Raw genomic sequence first — 18,748 nt, forward strand, 5'->3', positions numbered from 1 at the left:
GAAACGCCAGCCTGAATAAATGCTCGCACGCTGGTGGATTATCTACCAGGATGTTATTTTGCACAGGAAGGATGTTTGAAATGCCAGTCACCAACACACAACACACCCTCCCCCAGCTTCTCTCTCCCACACGCAACGCAGTCCTTTATAATCTGCCGTTGAGCTGCATCGGGCGAGTGCATCTTAGTAACGCCGAGCTCGGCAGCCTGGGGTTCTTCAAACGTGTGGCAAAACATGGCCGCCGCATTCCGATTCCCCAATGTGTACCTCTGTCTTCATCAATGGTCTTCGCTCCTTTAGCGCTCTTTTGAGATGTCGAAGGAGCCGGCCGGGGGGCGAGATGAGGCAGGCGGCGAGGGAGTCGAAGCTCAGCCTGGGCATTGACAGAGTAGTAAGAACCCAGCAGGGGAGCGAGCGGCTAAATATAGCGCCTGTAGTGGAGTCTTGGTGATGTCACAGGCCAGAGAAGAGAGGAGAGGAAAGGCGGAGAAGGGCTGGAGGCTCCTTTTACAGGTGACTGCTTAAGAAGCCTCCCATTCTGACGTTCTTCTTTTGCTGTAGTCATGACCCGACATTTGGAGTCGCTTTTCGAATTCCATGAGAACCCCGGCCGGCAGTTCAACGAAAAGTAGCGTGATGGTGATTTCGAAGGAAAAGTAAGTGGAGCATTTGTTGTCTGAAATGACATGACACCAAGGCAGAAATGGGAATGTCAACCCTTGCCCACTTTCCAGCCGCAGAAGTCCTATCTTGCCCAATACGCTGGTCTGGCTTTGGGATTTCCAAAACGACGGCGAGGCTCAGACGCTGAAGATGCAGATTTGAAACTGCGTTCCCAATTTGTCAAGCCGGTTGTTTTGGTGAGCCCGCCATCATTCTCGCCGGCTGGCTCGCTCTTCTGCCGTTCCGCCACGTGTCTACGAATATCTAAAAGCGATGCTTGCACGATGAGGAAATGCGGACGAGCTTGCCGCGTTAAGATTTACGAGCGTGCACACGCATGCATTCGCTCGACTCTTTAGCGTTCCCCGTGCCAGTACCGCAGTCCTCGTGCGCAGACAATTGATTTGGTCTGCTCCGAGCGACTACATTGGGTGCTACTTAACGGATTGATAGATCAGTTTCAGAGTGAGGAACCAGCACAGACTCTTTTGACTTTTATTGCTGTGGGGGGCGCAAAGCCTCCAAGGGTCTTGTTGTCCTATTGATGCTTGAGCCTGCCCGATTCTCGGATTCAGAATTCTGGACGGCTGGGAAATCATCGATCGTGTCGCTTATTTTGTCGGAGACTCAACGAGTGACATTCAAAACACCTTTTAATATCCGATGCTGTTCTTTAAATACATGACATTTCAAATGAATGGATTTGACACAGTTACTGGCTTGGCTTGAGTCTCACAAATAATGATCCGTTTCATTTGTTAATTGATTAGTTGTCGATTCGTTGTTGCACTGCTGCTAATATGTTTTCCGCCACTTTATTACCGTGACTGTTTTATACAGTGCAACTTTTACTACAGTCCTGAAAGCGCTTAAAATATTCCGCGAAGCCTTGGTTTTGTTCAAGCCACAAATTTTCGTTTGCTGCAAATGGAAATTCCCACGATTAAGCTTGACTTGCCACCGAAAACAAGCGGACCTATCCATTGGCACTCGATTGTCTTTCATTCCGATTGCGGAATCTACGATGCAATGGCGCTACAACGGCACAGATGTTTAATCCAACCGCGCAGATGTTTAATCCAAGCAAAATGCCAGCAGAGATCGCAAGATCTTTCACAACGTCAATCAACTTTGCCTGTACCAAGTGAGTTCCAGCCCACCGCTGCCAATATAACAGCATGTTAAAAATATCGATACCTTAATATTCATAATTCTGCTTGTCGATGTGACCTAAAATAGTCTCTTTGGCCGTCCGAATGGTTGCACGATATTTCATGTTCGTGCAGTCAATGAACGGGGCGGTCATAGCTAGCAACAAATATCTCCGGATACACCCTGGAGAAATTAGTGGGACCATCTTGGGTCAGTCTTTATTCTTACGCTTATCCTATTTCAACAATTCAGAAGTTATTTTGCATTTCTTTCTCCATTCAGGAGTACGTTACGTGCGTCGTCCCCCAGTTACACCGGTGCAAAAATGTGGCCCACTCCAGTATTTGCCCTTCCCTTGTTCCCTAAGTCACTCAAATATTAAATGTGTACTAGACAAATAGACATGTCGGGAACAAGCACCTATAAAGAAACGTTAATGGGCAAACATTAACCAAACAAAAGCGGAGCATATCAGGGAAAAGAAAGAGGTGAGAGTGTAAGCCGCCACGGCTGGAGGAAGTCGGTCGGTCGGTCGGCCATGTGATAGTACAAAAGTGGCGTGTCTGCTGATGAGTAAGCTCACACCCGACCGAGCTGGAATGAAAAAAGCCTTTGTGTTGGTAAGAAGAGCGCTGGCAGCAGCCCAGCGCCTCCGACGAGCGCAGGATTAGGCTCGGACAATCGGGAGCGCCGGCTCAAAACAAGGGCTCGGAACACCGGGGTCATTCTGCTTGCTAGTATACCATCTGCCCCGCTGGGGGAGGGGAGAGCTCGCCCAGTGAACGGGGGGAGGGGCGGACCGGCGCTCGACCGCGGCTGAGCCCGGCTCGGCCTCGCTCCATTGCGGCGTTTTCTAAATTCAGCTAGCCAAGAAAACTCGGTGCTTATGTTTTCGGTTTCCTTATCGCTCCTCTAGTTGGGAAACATTGCACGCATGATCACCCTGCTGCTCCGTAATTTCGTCGAGGACATGATGACGGCTCTTGTGGTTGATTTTGACGGCACCGTTTCTGCCGCCTTCTCCACATAGCACCCCCGGATTCTTTTTGCACCATTTGTCCAAGCCCAAGGAGCCTTCCACTCACATAGGCAGCACTTGGGTAGGAGCTGACAGTCCATTTGGTCCAGTCCCCATCACACCCCTTTGTGTTTTCATGAATTGAATGTGTCCACCGGAGGGAGGGGGGAGGGGGCGGGGCTTACGCTTTGCCGCTAGCCTCTATGTGAACTCCGCCTGCAGCATGGACAAACCTGCATACCCCTGACTTTTTTTTTTTTCTCTCTCTCTCTTCTCTCTCCCCGTTTGATGCCTTTTGCTTGAAACATGAGCAAAAAGCTAATTTTGGCCGCCGCTGTTTGTGAGCGTGGGTGTTTGGTGTGGTGAGGGCAGTTTGGTGACGGGATGAAAAGAAAAAAGGAAGCGGCTTGCCAAGGCTGATGTCATGTGAAACATTAGCCACGCTCCATGCGAACCAACGCTCGTGCGCACATATGCGCAAGTTAAGTGCGTGCGTGTGCGTGTGCATTAGCAGCCGGGGCCGACCTGCCTGCTCTCATCAATAATTCACCAGTCCCCCTCCCCCAGCTGTCTCATCTGTTCTTCCACTTTCTCCCACCACCTCATCCCCCCCTCCCGCCAACCTCCTCCTTTGCCACGCCCTTTGTCAGGACTCAAATCATCTGCAACCCCCCCCCTCTCATGATTTCTTCAAATGCCTGCATGGGTGTTTCCTCTTCAGCAAGGAAAAGATGCTCACTTGGCTGTTTTGGCAGCGCTCCCGTGACTGCATTAATTGGCGTTGATGCACAAAAGCGAAAAAGAAGGGAGCTCCAAAAGTCCCTTAGCGCTGAGACCCGAAGTGAAAGCAGCGACAACCTGACTACTGCCCCAATTACCGTAGGTTGACCTTGCTGTGCGACCACTTCACCTTCTCGTTTGCTTTCCACTCGATTGTATTTCCTCTCCAACTCTCCTGCAATGTCAGTGGAGGTGGAGCCATTTTGGAAGCCGCCCACTCCGCACGATTTGGTTCAATTGTTTCGCTTTGGTCAGCATTTATTTGTTTTTATTTTCTATCTTTTTCTGGGAGCAAAGCCAAGATGGCAGCATCCACCAATTACGAAACATCTGAGTCTATGTGATCCTATTTAATCAATTGAGCTCTCATTTAACCCTAACTATACCGTTTAATGTATTTTTCACTTTTTTTTTTAAATGAATTGTTACACCATTTTCTAACCAAGCGCAGATTTCACACCACATAAATGTAGTTCCCATTAAACCCCAACATTTTATTTGCAATCAAATATTCTGTGCAACCCAACTAGTCGCCAATCTAATAAATAGATTATGTTTTTGTTTTTGCACATCACTAGTAAACGCCACAGGGAACCGAAAGTCACGCTAGTCACGCTCGTAGTTAATAATAACGCTGTGCTTGTATAATTTCCATTTGGAGCCGACATCATTGATTTTGCATGCGTGCCCAAGCGTCACCACAGTGACTTGCTTGCGTGATGCGTTGAAATCTTAATAGCCTCTTTCCCGTTGTGTGCTAATCCCGCCTAAAGTCTGAAGTCCAAGCTTTTTGCTTGTTTACATTTACTCCCTACTAATGCAGTCAGTCAGGAAAACCAGAGCCTGGTTCCCATTTTCTCCCCCAAAATGTCGGTGTATGTTTGCTTGACTTGTGTCGTGTTGTGGAGGAACGGACGGGATTTTGTGCAGCCGTAGATCCAATCTTGAGAAGTTGCCTTTTCTCCCTCACAGCCTTGCAGAATGAAGGTGCTTGTAAAGCCAAGTAAAGGCTGATATGCGGAAGAACTCTCTTGTAGCCCCACCCCCCTCTCGTTCTCTCTCTCACTTACACACACACACACACACACACATACTCCACGCTGCCTATGTAGGTCAACATGACTCACTCCTTTCTGCTTCAAAAGCCTGCTCAGTTAGTTTCCCTATCTGGAGCCCTTTCACATTCAATGGGTTGGCAGTGCAGTTGATGTGGGTTTTTTGTGTTGTTGTTTTTTTTTTTTTTGCCATAAAGCAAATATTTCACTTGCTTGGCTGTACTTCGAAATTGCATTTGGAAATTTTGCGATCCTGCCTTGTTGGTGCAGCAAGCGGGTTTGGTATTGCTTCTGAGAAAATTGGGCCTACTTTGGCTTTTCATTAGACAGAAAGTTCACTTTGCTGAAATTATTCTTATTTTTGTCCTGTTTAGACATTCTTGCAGGTATTTTAGCATAAGATTTGTGATGAGAATCATCCAAGGGGGAAAAAATGCTTGATTCATTTGAAACGCTTTGTGATATTCACGTTCATTAAGAAAATAGAGCCTACTCCCGCTGCCCTGTTCTACGTTTGTTTGTGCGATTATCGGCGTTCAGTATGCAAGGGATCTCTGTCGTGCGCTCGCTCGCTCGCTCGCTCTTCTCATGGCAAAGAATCTGCATATGAATGCTGCCTTCTGGTCCTCACTTCTGACACTAAAGAAAGCCCAAATGAATGTGTGAGTTGTCAAAGAAAAAGAAATAATTGACGATTCCTTCAATTAGGAATTGAAATCGGAATCCCCCGTTTATGTTTACATTGTGTGCTCGTGCGAGAGAGCAGTTTAAAGGATTCGTAGCTGCAGTCCACTCGGTCAATATCGTAAAAAGATGGGCTCGGCCAGCTAGCTCGCAATCCCCGGTCAATATCGTAAAAAGACGGCTCGGCCAGCTAGCCCGACCAACGTCCTGAAAAGCCGCAGCCTCCAACATGTGTCCTTTTGTCCTCATCTCTCCGGTAGTGCTTTTATTCCGGCCACAGCTTGGGCGTGGAGAAAAGAGTACCCGGGGACTTTTTGGATGAGTCACTCAACCGGACAAAAAAAAAAGGAGGTGGGGGTGCAAATAATACAACAATGCTTTGTAACCCTCCCCCAGTGCTTCCCCGTTATTACATCACATGCACAATTGAGAAAATGTCTTGTCGGGGTCAACCGTTGCACGAACCGTTATGCTAGAACATAAGACTGCGAGCAACTTTCAAGTCGTACAATAGGAAGCCGGGCGTACGTGTTGGATGAGGTGGGGGCCTGGGCGTGCCGCCGTAAAAATGGAAGCTTTGTCGAGGAAACCCGAGTAGCCGGGCCGGGCCGGCCGGCTTTTAGGGGGCCGCGCGTTCATGTGGCTATATCAGCTATCGTTCCCCCCCCCCCTAGCTTCAATGCGGCCCTTGTCCTCGCAATTACACCGCCACAGAGACCCCTTTGCCGCCACAACGCCGCTTGTCCGAAAAGAAATTGGAACCCGGCTTGGTTCCTCGGTGGGAGGGTCGACGAGTCGGCGATCGAAAGCGTTGCCAATTTTCAAGCTTTGTTTTCCGTCTCTTCAAACTGCTTCCGTGCTTGAACTGACTTTGTGTCCTTGACGCTCGCTCATGTGCAGTAGCGGTAATCCGGGTCAGTCCTGACAAAACCAGTGTCGTGGGCATCTGCCGCCAACTGAGCGCTGAGCATTTACCCCAAAATACGAGGCACAACTTGCCTTTCATGGCAGCTTGTCACAAACCCGTAAAGAACGAGCCTTAGCTAAACTAGCATTAGCATCTGGCTTTGTTACGAACGGACGGGTGGGTGGCTTTCCATCCAATGGCAATAGAACGTCAAATGATCTTTTCGCCATTGTTCATGCCACTGCACGGACGGATGTGGCACCAGAGAAGAAATCTTTTGGCACCTCTGTGTTAATTAATGTTGCACTCTGCTTTGACTTTAATTGGCATAATTGCACGCATGTGTTTTCGGTTGTTGTCTGGAAGTGAACGTGCTAAAAAAAGGATCCCATGAACACCGGAAGACCAATTCCCTCTGGGTAGAGGCACCTTCAATTACTGCAGTTTCCATCGGCACAACAAATACGTTCGGTCTTCAGAGATAAACAAACGCAGCTTCAAAATGGCGCTCGACTTTCTTTGGTTGACGTCGTGTTTTGCTGTTGTATGGCTGGCCGCTACGAATGATTATTTCAATAATTGATGAATCTGCCGATTGTTGCTGCCCGAGACTGTTTTGGACTGATGCGACTAATCTGTACGTATCCCTAAAAAAAAACGTCAGGCATTGTCGCTCGATTATACGGATGCTAATGCTGTTGACGTTATTTACGCTTTTTAGTCTTTGCTAGCCATTTAAACGGTTGTAACCATTGTCAGTCCTTATTCCACGAATGGGCGCAGAATTCCTTGGAGATGAAAAACGTGCAAAATGCTCCTTTTGACTTAATAATAGCCGACGTGTTCTACTTTGGCTCATTGCCGTCGTCGCAGACACTACGGAAGTCAGAGCGTGCCGTGGTCTCGCAAATGACACCACTCGGCCATACCGCTAATGAAATGAATTCCTTCTCTTCAATTAACTTGTGCGCTCGTCGCTCCCTCACCAATGCGTGCGGTGGGCCGCTACATTCTTGAGTAGCTTGTCCCCTCGCCTCGCGAGCTCTTCCGACTTCAGCATCCGCTTGGATTGGTATCTGTTGATCCTCACTGATTAGAATTGCGCACTCGCCCGTTACCTCTCGCAAGATTGTTCTTTAAGGAGCCTCAAATGTTCACAGCCACTGGGCTTTCATTCGTCCATCTTTGCGTCGTCTCCATCCTGCCCTGCCCTGCCCAGCCATTTATAATTCATCCGGGAGCCCGACTCTCGCCACCCCTCTGCACCAGGACAGCATTAACATTCTGTTTGGTCCCCAGCTAGGCTGCACCCACTTACTGATGCCTTTCAAGAAATGTTCCTTCCTTCTCTGTCGTTGTCAGTCTGGCAGCCGGTTGGTTATCCAGGTCTTGGTATGTTCCAACACAGCTCCTCATTGCTTCAATGTTGGAAGTTTGGTTGAATTTGCTCTTTGTAACGTGTAGGATTTCTTTTACAACAAGTGGCAACATTGCAAAATGGTGCCGCACTCGCTTAGTTTATGTTTCGGCTAGCCAATCGTTTTGAAACTGATCATTCTATCCGTTATTCCATCCATGAATCAAAACATCTGATTAGTTACATTTGTGTAACATTTTCTTTAATTACAGGAATACATATTGATTATTTCTTTTATTAACCATTGAAAAATAATGACCATGAAAAAGACCAGTTCAATTCATTGTTATCGATAGGATGTTTTATTTAAATAAATAACATAATATAATAAAATATAAACATAAGCAGGTCCTAGGACATTGTTATCACCGTATTTTGTTGTCGTCCCATTCGAAGAATTGTAATCATCCCAACACATAGTAGGACGTTGTTTGATCACCGACTCAAAGGTCGAAATTGATGGAATTGTTACGAATTTGTCCTGCCAAGGCATTCTTCTGAGCGAGAGATTTCCTCACCTCGTTTTCAGCTATTTTACTAGCTTATCTGATATGTCTGCATCTGTCTCGTCCCTGAGTTGCTAGGCAACAGGCTTTCCGTGCGTGCGGGCGTGCGTGCGTATGCGCCCGCATGTTTCTGTGGCAAGAGTGGAGAGAGATGTTGAGAAGAGAGAGGAACAAAGCAGATGAGAGAAAAGTACTCAGCGAGGAGAGGTTGAAGCAATTGGGGGGGCAGAGCACTGATGGAGAGGAGAAAGCCATAAACACTTTCCTGCATTCTTGCTGCACATACGTATGCGCCTGCCACTGCCTTAGCGAGGTCGCCGGCAAAGACGGCGTGATTTAGCAGAGCGGCTACAAGCGCCCGCCCGCCACTTATTGGATGAAACGGAGAAGCGGACGTGCGCCGCATAGGAAATGCCATCAAGGGAGTGGATTCTCTTTTCCGCCATCGTGGCCAGTTATGTTGCAAGTTCACGCACCGCCGTTGCAATGGGCGGGGCCAAGATGCCTGCGTGCACCGACGCTGGTCGAAGAGAGTACAGTACAAGGTCATCAAAAAGACATATTGTCAGTTGCGTCATAATTGTGTCGTGCGCCAGTATCACACGTGACGAAAACGAGGTTGTCATAACTCCACAAGTGTGGCTTTGGCAAAATACTGCATTCACTATTGAAGAGTCACCCGTCCGTCCGTCCGTCCGTCCGGAACGTTGCTTTATGCGCAACCTCGCGTTCCTTTTGATCCAAACTGCCTGTATAGGTTTTGTCATGTGCTCATGTGTCAGCCTTGGTTTTATTTGTCTGCACGGGTCCACGGCGAAATGAATGGGCCCGCCCGGGTCAGGGACTGAGCTGTGTGCTCCGGTTGCCAGGATACAGCAGCTGAGCCTGGCTGCCTCTATTTGCACACCAAACAGGCGAGCGAGCTATCTGCCGCTCTTGTCCCTCCCTCCCTCCCTCCCTCCCTCGCCGGTTCGCTCTCGCCGTGTTGCCACAAGCGTTACAAGGCCGCAACGTTCAGGAAGATCCGTGCCTTGGATGGATTCTGTCGTTTGTTATTTCCCACCAAATTTTCAGGAATTAAATACAAATTGTGTGAGGGGAAAAAAATCATAGCATGTCAAAAGTACACACCATTTGCCTTTGGCTGATTTGTGTACCCATTTTAAAAATCGAACGCCATTGGAAGCCGAATGTCGGGAAGGCACAGGAGTTTGGAGACCTGTTTTCTGCTCAGGTGTTTTATATATCTACGGAGACACACCACTATGCTAGTCATGGTATTAGCAAGCGAGGTACGCACATAGGGAGAGCAACAAGCCCATCCCTGGATGCAGCTGCTGCGCTGCTCAGCTGTCACTGTGGAAAATTGGAGGTGTGTACATCCACAATCACCAGATAGATAGATAGTTAGGAGTGGCTGCCCTTCTCGACGACTATTCGACATTATATTATGAGACTCGCTGATGTTTACAATGATGGACACTTAAGAGGTATATCTTTTTGAAAATTAGTAAATGTTCACTGCATGACTGTTAACAGGCAGCAACTCATCCATAAACAGAAGTAGTCATAGTCAGTTTGATTTTGAGAAAAAAATAAATGTATCATGACAATAATACAAACACTGACATGCGCCCTTAATACATAAGAAAAGAATATCAAATAGACCGCAAAGCAGCATTCAAAATGTTCCCTTTTGAGATGATCATGATCAATAAATTCATCAGAATCCTGCCAGGAGCATTTAGTATTCCTTGTACATACCAGCTAGAATGCCTAGTTTGAATTAATGACAAGTAAAATAAGACCACCAACAACTCGAGACTTTATAACCCATTTCTTGTCACAATGTTAGCACTACGCAGAGATGGCAAGCTAATGCCGTGTTAAACGTACGTCGTGTACTTTCTATTACAAATAAACCAAACGCCGGTAAACGTGATTTCAGAAACTTTTATCTCAACCCCAAAGTAGATTGTCATAAGTCAACAGTGACTTCATGTTCATGTTTGCTGACTTGGGAGTTGAAAAGTGACATGTTAGTCTGAAGCACGTCAGCCATTTTTCTTTGGAAGATTTTAGTTTGGAGATGAGCTAGCTTGCTGTTGATTTAGCCGAGTAACTCGACTCAAACGCGCGAGAGGCGCATGCTGCAATATGCTGACGGGCCGGCCGGCCTCTATCTGGCCGCAGAGGGAGTGGCTCCGGGAAGATGAGATAATGCAACTTTGGGAGAAAGGTGCATGCCAGAGAAACTGGCGAGCGCTCCGTCGCTTCTCTGCTAATCGCTGCTCATGTCAGGCACAAAGTATTAAGAATGTACCGTAAATTCCGGACTATAAACCGCACCGGACTATAAGCCGCACCAGCTAAAATTGGGGGATATTTTAGTTTTTTTCTTATATAAGCCGCACGTGCGCACGCGTTTTTTACAAGGAAAGACCGTTCACAGAAAGGCTTTTTAAAGTTTTAATAACATACTTTAACATGTCTTTCTAAACATTGGCTGTGACGAAGGGTTTAGAGCCCTTTGATGGAGGTCACCTAACGTGCATTCCTACTAAAGCTCATAATAGTCACAAGCAACACAGCCAGAATAAGCAGCAGCCATAGTAGTGTTTCAAAATAGTATTTTTGTTGTTGTTTTTGTCTTCAAGATACCGCAGTGTATAAAAGTGATCAAGTCATCACAAAAATCACGAGAAAAAAAAAATCCTTATATAAGCCGCACCTGACTATAAGCCGCAGGGTTCAAAATATTTGAAAAAAGTCGCGGTTTATAGTCCGGAATTTACGGTAGGTTGCCACATTGCTCAACTTTTCATATTCTTGATTTATTTCCTCAAGACGTGCTTTTACATGCTTCTGCTGATGTCATTGTTGTCCATGCTGCAAGCGTCTTGCCAAATCGATTGGTTTTGTTGACTTGAACCAGTCGATTAGCAATAAATGCTTCGGCCAGTCGTCAAATCACGAGTCGGCGGTATCAAACTTTCGAAAGTTTCTCCCTGGCAGCGGGCCTTCAATGAGTGCTAATTGTTTTGTTTGGTGCCAGGAACATCTTGCTGATGATCAATGAGCATCCGTCGTGTTGCTCAAACATGTCAATTCACCTAGCAACTGCGCATGTAGCATGCTAGTCATTGCGGCTTAACCGGTGAAGCCAAGCTAGGGGAGGGAAGGCCATTTTGGCCACACGCAAACCTTTGCTTGTGGAGCACAATCACGGTCAACGGGAAGTGGACAGGAGGAGCGAGGAGTCGACGTGCACCAGCAAAAGGGGAGCGAGCGGTTCAAGCTCGGGAGCCGTTGGCGTCTCTTGCTTGGCTGCTTTTCTATTTTGACTTGACGGGGGAGGGGGCGATATAAATAGCAGTCTTTGAATAGGATAACTGCAAAAGGAAGACAAGGAGGCTGTGGGGGGAGGCGAGATGGAAGCCACGCCAGCGAGGATAGGAGCGCCAGTGTCTCCGAACGCAGGGGGAAGGAAAAAAACCATGCGGTCTCATCTGTTCGCTCGCTCAGTCACAAGGATGATTATCGTTGGATGCAGTCGAACGAGAGGGGGGGGGGGGGGAGCTGAGGGACGAAAAGCATGATTAATTCATGACCCTGAGAAGCACAAGACTTCTCCACACCGAGGAAGGTAGCGGATAGTAAACAATAGAGGAATGGCGCAGCCTATGGTGTGATCTAGACCAACGATCGCCGCCACGTATCGCAAATGTTGTCCCACGTATCTTGTGTGCGTGTTGATGAAATACAGCTTTTTATGACTAGCAAGTATTTCTTTGCAACGTGGGCCGATGAAGCAAATCATTGTGATGACTTGGAAATGTACAAAGCCTTTCTGAAAAATGTGAACGGTTTCACTGAAACGGCTTCAATTTGCCCTCGTCTGGCGTTTCTATCAAAATGTCAAAGCTCAAGCGGTCAGGTGATAAACCCCCCCCCCCCCCCTTTTTTTCCCCCCTCTCCAGACGGTTGATGACGATGCAATGGCAGCGTGAATGAAGCTTGGCGTGGGGAGAGCTGAACGATGCCCAAAGGTGGGGGTTCTAAAACCCCCCAGCTGGACCACTTCCCACTTAACACCGACATGGTGGAAAAGCAGGGTGGGAAGAAGGTAAGCGCAGGCACACATTTGCATTTCTGTGTCATCTATTTACAGAGTCTGAAACTTTGTTAGCTCCCTTTTGCTTCCTAGTTCCCATGCTTTGGTCGTTTAAATTCAGGGGGAAGAAAAAAAGAGAAACGAAGGGTATTTTGCTCAAACGCTCACTGCAATCCAAAAAGATAACCATGTTCAAAACTCAACCCCCAAAATGTGACCTTTGAGTTGATTTTTCTCTATTGACAAAAGAACAGTCAAATGTAATTCACATATTTATTGTCATATGTCGAGGTGCAATCGTTGATAATTGACGAATCATCGAATCCATTCAAATTGTCCAAATGGGAAGGATTTCAGCTTCACCCTTCTGGTGCATGCAAAGCATTTTCCCAATTTGACACGGTATTTTCCTAAGATGCCCATGTCCGCCGTTCTAGTACAAGAAGCGGTGGCAGCAACGAGAAGCAAGGCACAGCCGAGAGGTGCAGCTTATGCAGGCATAGATTTACAACCCTCTGCAAAGGATTGCATCAGACTCTGGCATGGGGGGGAGGAGGGCTGAAACGCACACACACACACTCGCGGGCGGGTGGAAAGCAGAGTGAAACGAAAAGGAAAAAAAGCAGCCATTGCCGAAGAGAGCAAGGTGTCATGTGAAGGCACACATCCAGTCGCGGCTTTAAAAATAGACATCAAAATAGCTCGAAAACGCGTCTTACATTTTCAACTTCTTTGCGTCTGCGTGCGGTGGTTTTTTTTTTTTTTTTGCTTCTAATACAACTTCAGTCGTATTGCCGAGCGTACCCGGAGGCTGAGTTTGCGGAACAGTGTCGCTCGCCGCGCTACTGTACCATGACATCATCGTCTTGTGACCGGCCGGGGCAGGGCAAGGGGGAGGAGTCGAGAGAAGCACTGCATAATTGAAAACATGCATAACGTGCTTGAGGAAGTTGCGGTGGCGTGCACGATCACCCCATCCGAGAGAACCACGTCGGTGTGTCGCAGAGTCACCTTTGCCTTTGCTTCTCGGTCCGACTGCTCAGTCGTATTTCTTCAGTCGAAAGCGGGACTACGAGTGTAGTACCACAATCTGTACTAGGAAAACCATACAAAATAAATTGTTGCGATAAGTGCCTGCCATAACAATAATAATATGGATCGAATAATAATAATAATGACTGCCCACATTTCTGCCTTCTCTCAATAAAGAAATAAGCCCAAAAATGAGTTGCTACAACCTTCATTCATTGTCATTCAAAATACTTGTTCATTCAAATGGCATTTAAATGTTCTATGTTTGCCAATGCAAAGTTTTTCAAACCTGTGTTCATTAACGCTTCGGGCCGATCGGTGTCGTTGACAGGACAAAGTGTTGTCAAATAAGACTCCCAAATTGGATCGCAGCGATGGGGTTAAAGAGATGAAAGAGAAGGCCTCGAAAAGAAAACTGCCGTTCACAACCGGAGCAAATGGAGACCAGAAAGACTCGGACTCAGGTAAGGGAGCGTGTACGCATGGACCGTCGCCGCTCTCATTTGCTGACAATGCGGTTCTCCTAGCTCTGCGCTCGGTCGCTCTGCTCATTTTATTTTGAGTCCGCAGCACTCATCCGTGCTTTGATTTCCGACATCTTAGCTTTTACTTTGGAAGTCGTCCGACGTGCACGCTTGGAAGGACCCAAGCGGTAGTTGCCTGGCAGTCTGGAGCATCATTTCAGATGATGGCAATTTGAATTTGTGAAACATGCTAGCTAGCCTGACCCTAACCCCAGCTTTGTTTTCTTTAATTAGCAAAGGAAGTAGAAGTGGCGCTTGTAGTGCTTGTTTGACTTTGGCATTTGGGGGGGGGGGATTTAGTTTGTTAATAATGTTCCAGCTCAGAAGCTTTGCTAACTGCCTTCATCATCTGCTTTGGCTGAGTAGCTACTTTGCTTTATGTTGTGTGATTACTCGTTTGCAAAGCTTTTCATTCCAGTCAAAAACGGAAAATTGCACGTCTGTCTTCTCGGTCAAGATTTGCGATGGAGTTGTAAACTTGTGAGATTTGGTCAAGCCTTCTGTTGTGTGTTTGTATGCCATTGTTAGGCTGCAAAGTTGGAGTGCACGTTGGCATGTTCAGGTCTTTGTCGTCGCTCAGGTATTTTCCAAATTGCTCCTCTGCTCATTCTTAATCGTTTGCTAGCATCTGCACACGATGCTCCTTGAGTCCGATTCGGAGAATTTTTCTTTTTTGCTTCCACCGATACATTTGAGTCATTTTTATCTTCCAGCGTGTGTGTGTGTTTTCTATTCTCTTTCTTTGCCTGACCTTTTCAAACGCTTGCCCTGCCACGTCACCCGCCGTCTTCCCCCTCTAACATGAACGGCAACTCTGATATGTCACGGCCATTACCGCGGCACATCTCATTGCTCGTCTCCTTTGTGATTTGATGGGACATGAATTGTGCGCCGGAGATATGGATGGGCAGGTCCGTTAAAAAAAAATGCTGTTTTCTTCTTCCTCGTCTACTGCCAAATATATTAATGGTTGAGCGTGCTTCACTTGTGATGACCATAACGACACGTGATTAAATGAGATCATTGTGGAAACGGCCACATATTGAGAAAAGGGGGCATGGAAAATTTTTGCCACTTTTCTAGCTAAGCAAGAACTGGAGCAGAAACATTTTCATTTCAGTTGTTGTTCGTGCCGGCCGGGTGTATTTGTGAACTGCCGATATGCTACGTACCTCCATAGTCAACTTTATACATGTTGACACGATACAAGAACATACAGTCTGGCCTTACTCTTGAGCACATCCATCTGCATATATGTGCATATATCTTGAATCTTTTGAAGAAAAGAAGGAATCATTATCTTTCCTTCTTTCTTCTCGTTTGAGAAGTCACCAGCACCACAGCTCCCCCTAGAGTCAGGGAAGAGCTTCGATATTCAGAATCCAAATATCCGATACGTCGTGATTTTTATTAGCACCCACGCGTATCTCGGTCATCATCAATATTTTAATCTTGCTGCATGATGAAGCGTCATGAAATCGGCAGGCGACATTTGGCCATTTCTGTCGTGACCGCCTTCTTTGAGCTCCTCCATGACTGTGTTAGCATCCCGCTTGTGGTGTAGCTTTGATGTGGCTACGAGACTCGGTCACGGTATGCGAGGCGCTCGCAAGTACTGACTGAAGGAAGGTGCGAGCTGAGGCAGTGATTTATGATGCTCTGTCGCATCGCCCGCCCGGCGTTCCGCTCCGACATCCAAACATTTGTCCTTTGTTTCTCTGATCAAACTTGTCGTGGCGCTCGACGTCGACTTGTGCGGCGGCGGCGCCCCGGGCGTCTCTTATTCATTGCAAAGCGTTGAAAAAACATCCTGTTAGCCATTTCCTGTTTCTTCTGCCTCGACTTCCTGTTTTGATCATTTGAGCTCCCCAAGCAAGTCATTGTCTGCGATGTGGCGTGCGCACGGTCAAACAGATGTGGTCCAGCTGGTTAAGGCAGTTCTTCGAGGCACAAAGTGTTAGCTCCATGAGCTAGTGTTTATGCTAGCCTTAAATCTCCAATCTTCAGGATTACAAACGTCGGAAAATGACAGACTCTTGAAATGGCTTCACGTTGACTGTATCGACGTGAACATTTGCTAAGTCGTCCCATTTACAGACTGGCAGCTGCCGTTCTCCCTTTCACCCCGATGCCTCCGTCGACGATTCCCTCTGTTTTTCCGCATTCAAGTAATGTGGTCGGCTTTGGGGCTAGCAGTCTGTTGTAAACATAGTCGGAAAGCGCCAGCGTAGCACTTTCGCTCTTCTGCTGCTCCCAAAACATGTTTTGACTGCTGTCTGTGGTTCCCCCCGTTCAAGTCCCGGCAGAAGGAATGTGTCGAAATGGCGACTGCCCATAGGAGGGAGGGTGGGAGGGTTCATCAAAGGGGGGGGGTAACGCAGCTTAAAGCGTTTGCAGATGTTCCTGAAAGTTCAGCACATTTTAACTCGTGACTCCAGCACGTCTCATTTCCTTACAACAACAAAAGAACCTTCTGAGGTGCGATTGAAATCCTTTGCGTGTTTACGGCCACGTCACCATTGCCGAGTTGTAACGAGAAAAGTCACGGGGGGGGGGGGGGGGGAAGTCAAGCTCAGACAAGTCGGCCGGTGTTTCTGCAGATGCGGAAAATGTTTCTGACTTTGCGGTTGGGTCACATTTCTCTAAATTGTAATGTTTCGTTTGCTCAAAGATCAGATGTTACATTTATCATGAGTTGCTGGAGTCCTAGCCAAGGGTCATCAGATGCTATGTTGCTGCTGAAAATAATTGCTGGGTGTGTCTTTGTAGAGCAGCTGCTTTTGTCCCAGAGAAGAGCAGAGCAGAGTCGAGTCTCCATTCAGGCTGGCTGGCGAGCGAGCGGGCAGGCAGGCAGGCATGCGGTGACCTTGGCGAGCCTGCGTCCAATTGAGAGTACACCAAGTCTATTTCGTAATAACTCTGCGAGTGCCAAGTCACGCCCTCTTCCTGACTTGCGCTGATTGGCTCGGAAACGTAAACACGATGGCCCGTCGAGGCCTCCTTTTTGAGAAGGAAAACGGGATGGAGACCATTTTCTGCAACTGTTGATTAGAATAATAATATAAATGGGATTTTTTTTTCTAGTCATGTTTTAGGGTCCGTTTAGGTTCTCCTTATTTATCTTGATATTTTTCTCGAGGAGAAAAGGTTCTGCAAATTCCAAATGACACGTGTGGTGGGTGACCAAACTGATCACGGTTATCCAGATTGTCCCAATATTACCAGACGAAACAAAAGTAGTCTGTACGCCGATGCTCTGTTTGAAATGATAATAAAAACACTTTTGTCTATGCATGCCCGAGTCCACCATATTTGCCGTCTCAAATGTTGTTGTTTATCAGTAAAGCGCTTCATTCCTGTGGCTCCTTGTGAGCCAACAAAATGAAATGTACTTCTCCCCCTCCCTCCCTCCCTCCCTCCCTCCCTCCCTCCCTCCCTCCCTCCCTCCCTCACCACAGAGAAACCAGGTCCAGAGCGGAAGCGCATTAAAAAGGAGCCCACAAACACCCGGAAGGCAGGCTTGCCGTTTGGAATGGGGATGCCAGGCATCCGGGCAGGGTACCCCCTCTCCGAGCGGCAGCAGGTGGCCCTGCTCATGCAAATGACTGCCGAGGAGTCCGTAAACAGTCCAGGTGCGTGCTTATCATGGAGACCACGTCTTGTGTTGCACACCGGCCGGGCGGGGAAGAGGAGGCGGCGCAGGGAAGTGAGCGTTACAGAATAGCAATGACCGCCACCACCGCTGTGTACATTACACACGCTTGAAGTTAGTCTGCTTGTCTTATTGATGTAATAATATTCACACCAGACATTGAGTTGGACAAACATCATCATCAATCTGATTTCTATCGTCAGTCACATATTTACGTGTTAGTGTTTGTCAGTGCTCTAACTTCAAATCGGGTTTGAAAACGTCAATGACGTGACAGTTTCAGATATCAACTCAACTCGTGTCAATGTGATTGATGACAACACTGGCTTCCAAATGTTGTGAAATCAGCTCCAAGTCAGGCCAATTCTTAGTGTGAGGTCGCCCTCCTCTGGCCAAAAGATAAACAACAGTATTGCACCCATTGGAAGAAAAAAAAAGTTCCCCCAACTAAAAACCCGAGATCAAGTCACATCATCTGTTCATGGTATCGATTGTAACACTTTGTGCTTTGGTTGTCAACAGACACAACACCAAAGCACCAGTCACAGTCCAGTCTAGGTCAGAAGGGAACGCCAAACTCTGCATCCAAAACCAAAGATAAAGTCAATAAAAGAAATGAGAGAGGAGAGACTCGGCTGCACAGGGCGGCCATTCGCGGTGAGGTACGCCGCATTAAGGAGCTCATCAGCGAGGGAGCTGATGTGAATGTAAAGGACTTTGCAGGTGAGAAACTGGAGTTGGCGCCAGATGCAACTTGTCCAAAAAAAGGGACTCTTGGCGCGGGTCAGCACAAATATTCTCATGCATCGCTTGCACTTAGGTTGGACTGCATTGCACGAGGCATGCAACCGGGGATATTACGACGTGGCCAAGCAGCTGCTGGCAGCCGGAGCCGAGGTCAACACCAAGGGTCTGGATGACGACACTCCTCTCCACGATGCGTCCAACAATGGACATTTTAAGGTGACAGGTTGTTTTGTTTTAAATCCAACTCGGTTAAATATTTGGCCAAGTTATCATTTTGGATGCCATTGCTGAAGGGATTGGGCCCGAAGAAAATGGCCACTTAATTGTGTGCTTTCTTTCAGGTGGTCAAGCTACTTTTACGGTATGGCGGCGACCCGCGACAAAGTAACCGAAGAGGTGAAACCCCTTTGAATGTTGCCAACTCTCCAACGATGCTGAATCTGCTGCTGGGGAAAGGCACGTACACCTCCAGCGAAGACAGTTCGTCAGGTGTGTAG

At 47.4% G+C, this 18,748-nt stretch overlaps 1 protein-coding gene across 4 annotated transcripts in view; it reads left to right on the forward strand.

Moving 5' to 3' along the window:
* ankrd11 (ankyrin repeat domain 11) overlaps positions 1–18,748 on the forward strand; it is a 44,225-nt gene that overhangs the window by 16,150 nt on the left and 9,327 nt on the right. For all 4 annotated transcript variants that reach the window (XM_061277426.1, XM_061277425.1, XM_061277424.1 and 1 more), the window contains 6 exons: positions 12,163–12,308; positions 13,660–13,792; positions 17,311–17,484; positions 18,027–18,227; positions 18,325–18,467; positions 18,593–18,740. In XM_061277426.1, coding sequence (XP_061133410.1) covers positions 12,222–12,308; positions 13,660–13,792; positions 17,311–17,484; positions 18,027–18,227; positions 18,325–18,467; positions 18,593–18,740 — 886 coding nt within the window. In that variant the 5' untranslated portion in view covers positions 12,163–12,221. The remainder of the gene's footprint in view (positions 1–12,162; positions 12,309–13,659; positions 13,793–17,310; positions 17,485–18,026; positions 18,228–18,324; positions 18,468–18,592; positions 18,741–18,748) is intronic.

The sequence above is a fragment of the Syngnathus typhle genome, linkage group LG4 (assembly GCF_033458585.1).
Source record: "Syngnathus typhle isolate RoL2023-S1 ecotype Sweden linkage group LG4, RoL_Styp_1.0, whole genome shotgun sequence".
NCBI classification, from domain to species: domain Eukaryota; kingdom Metazoa; phylum Chordata; class Actinopteri; order Syngnathiformes; family Syngnathidae; genus Syngnathus; species Syngnathus typhle.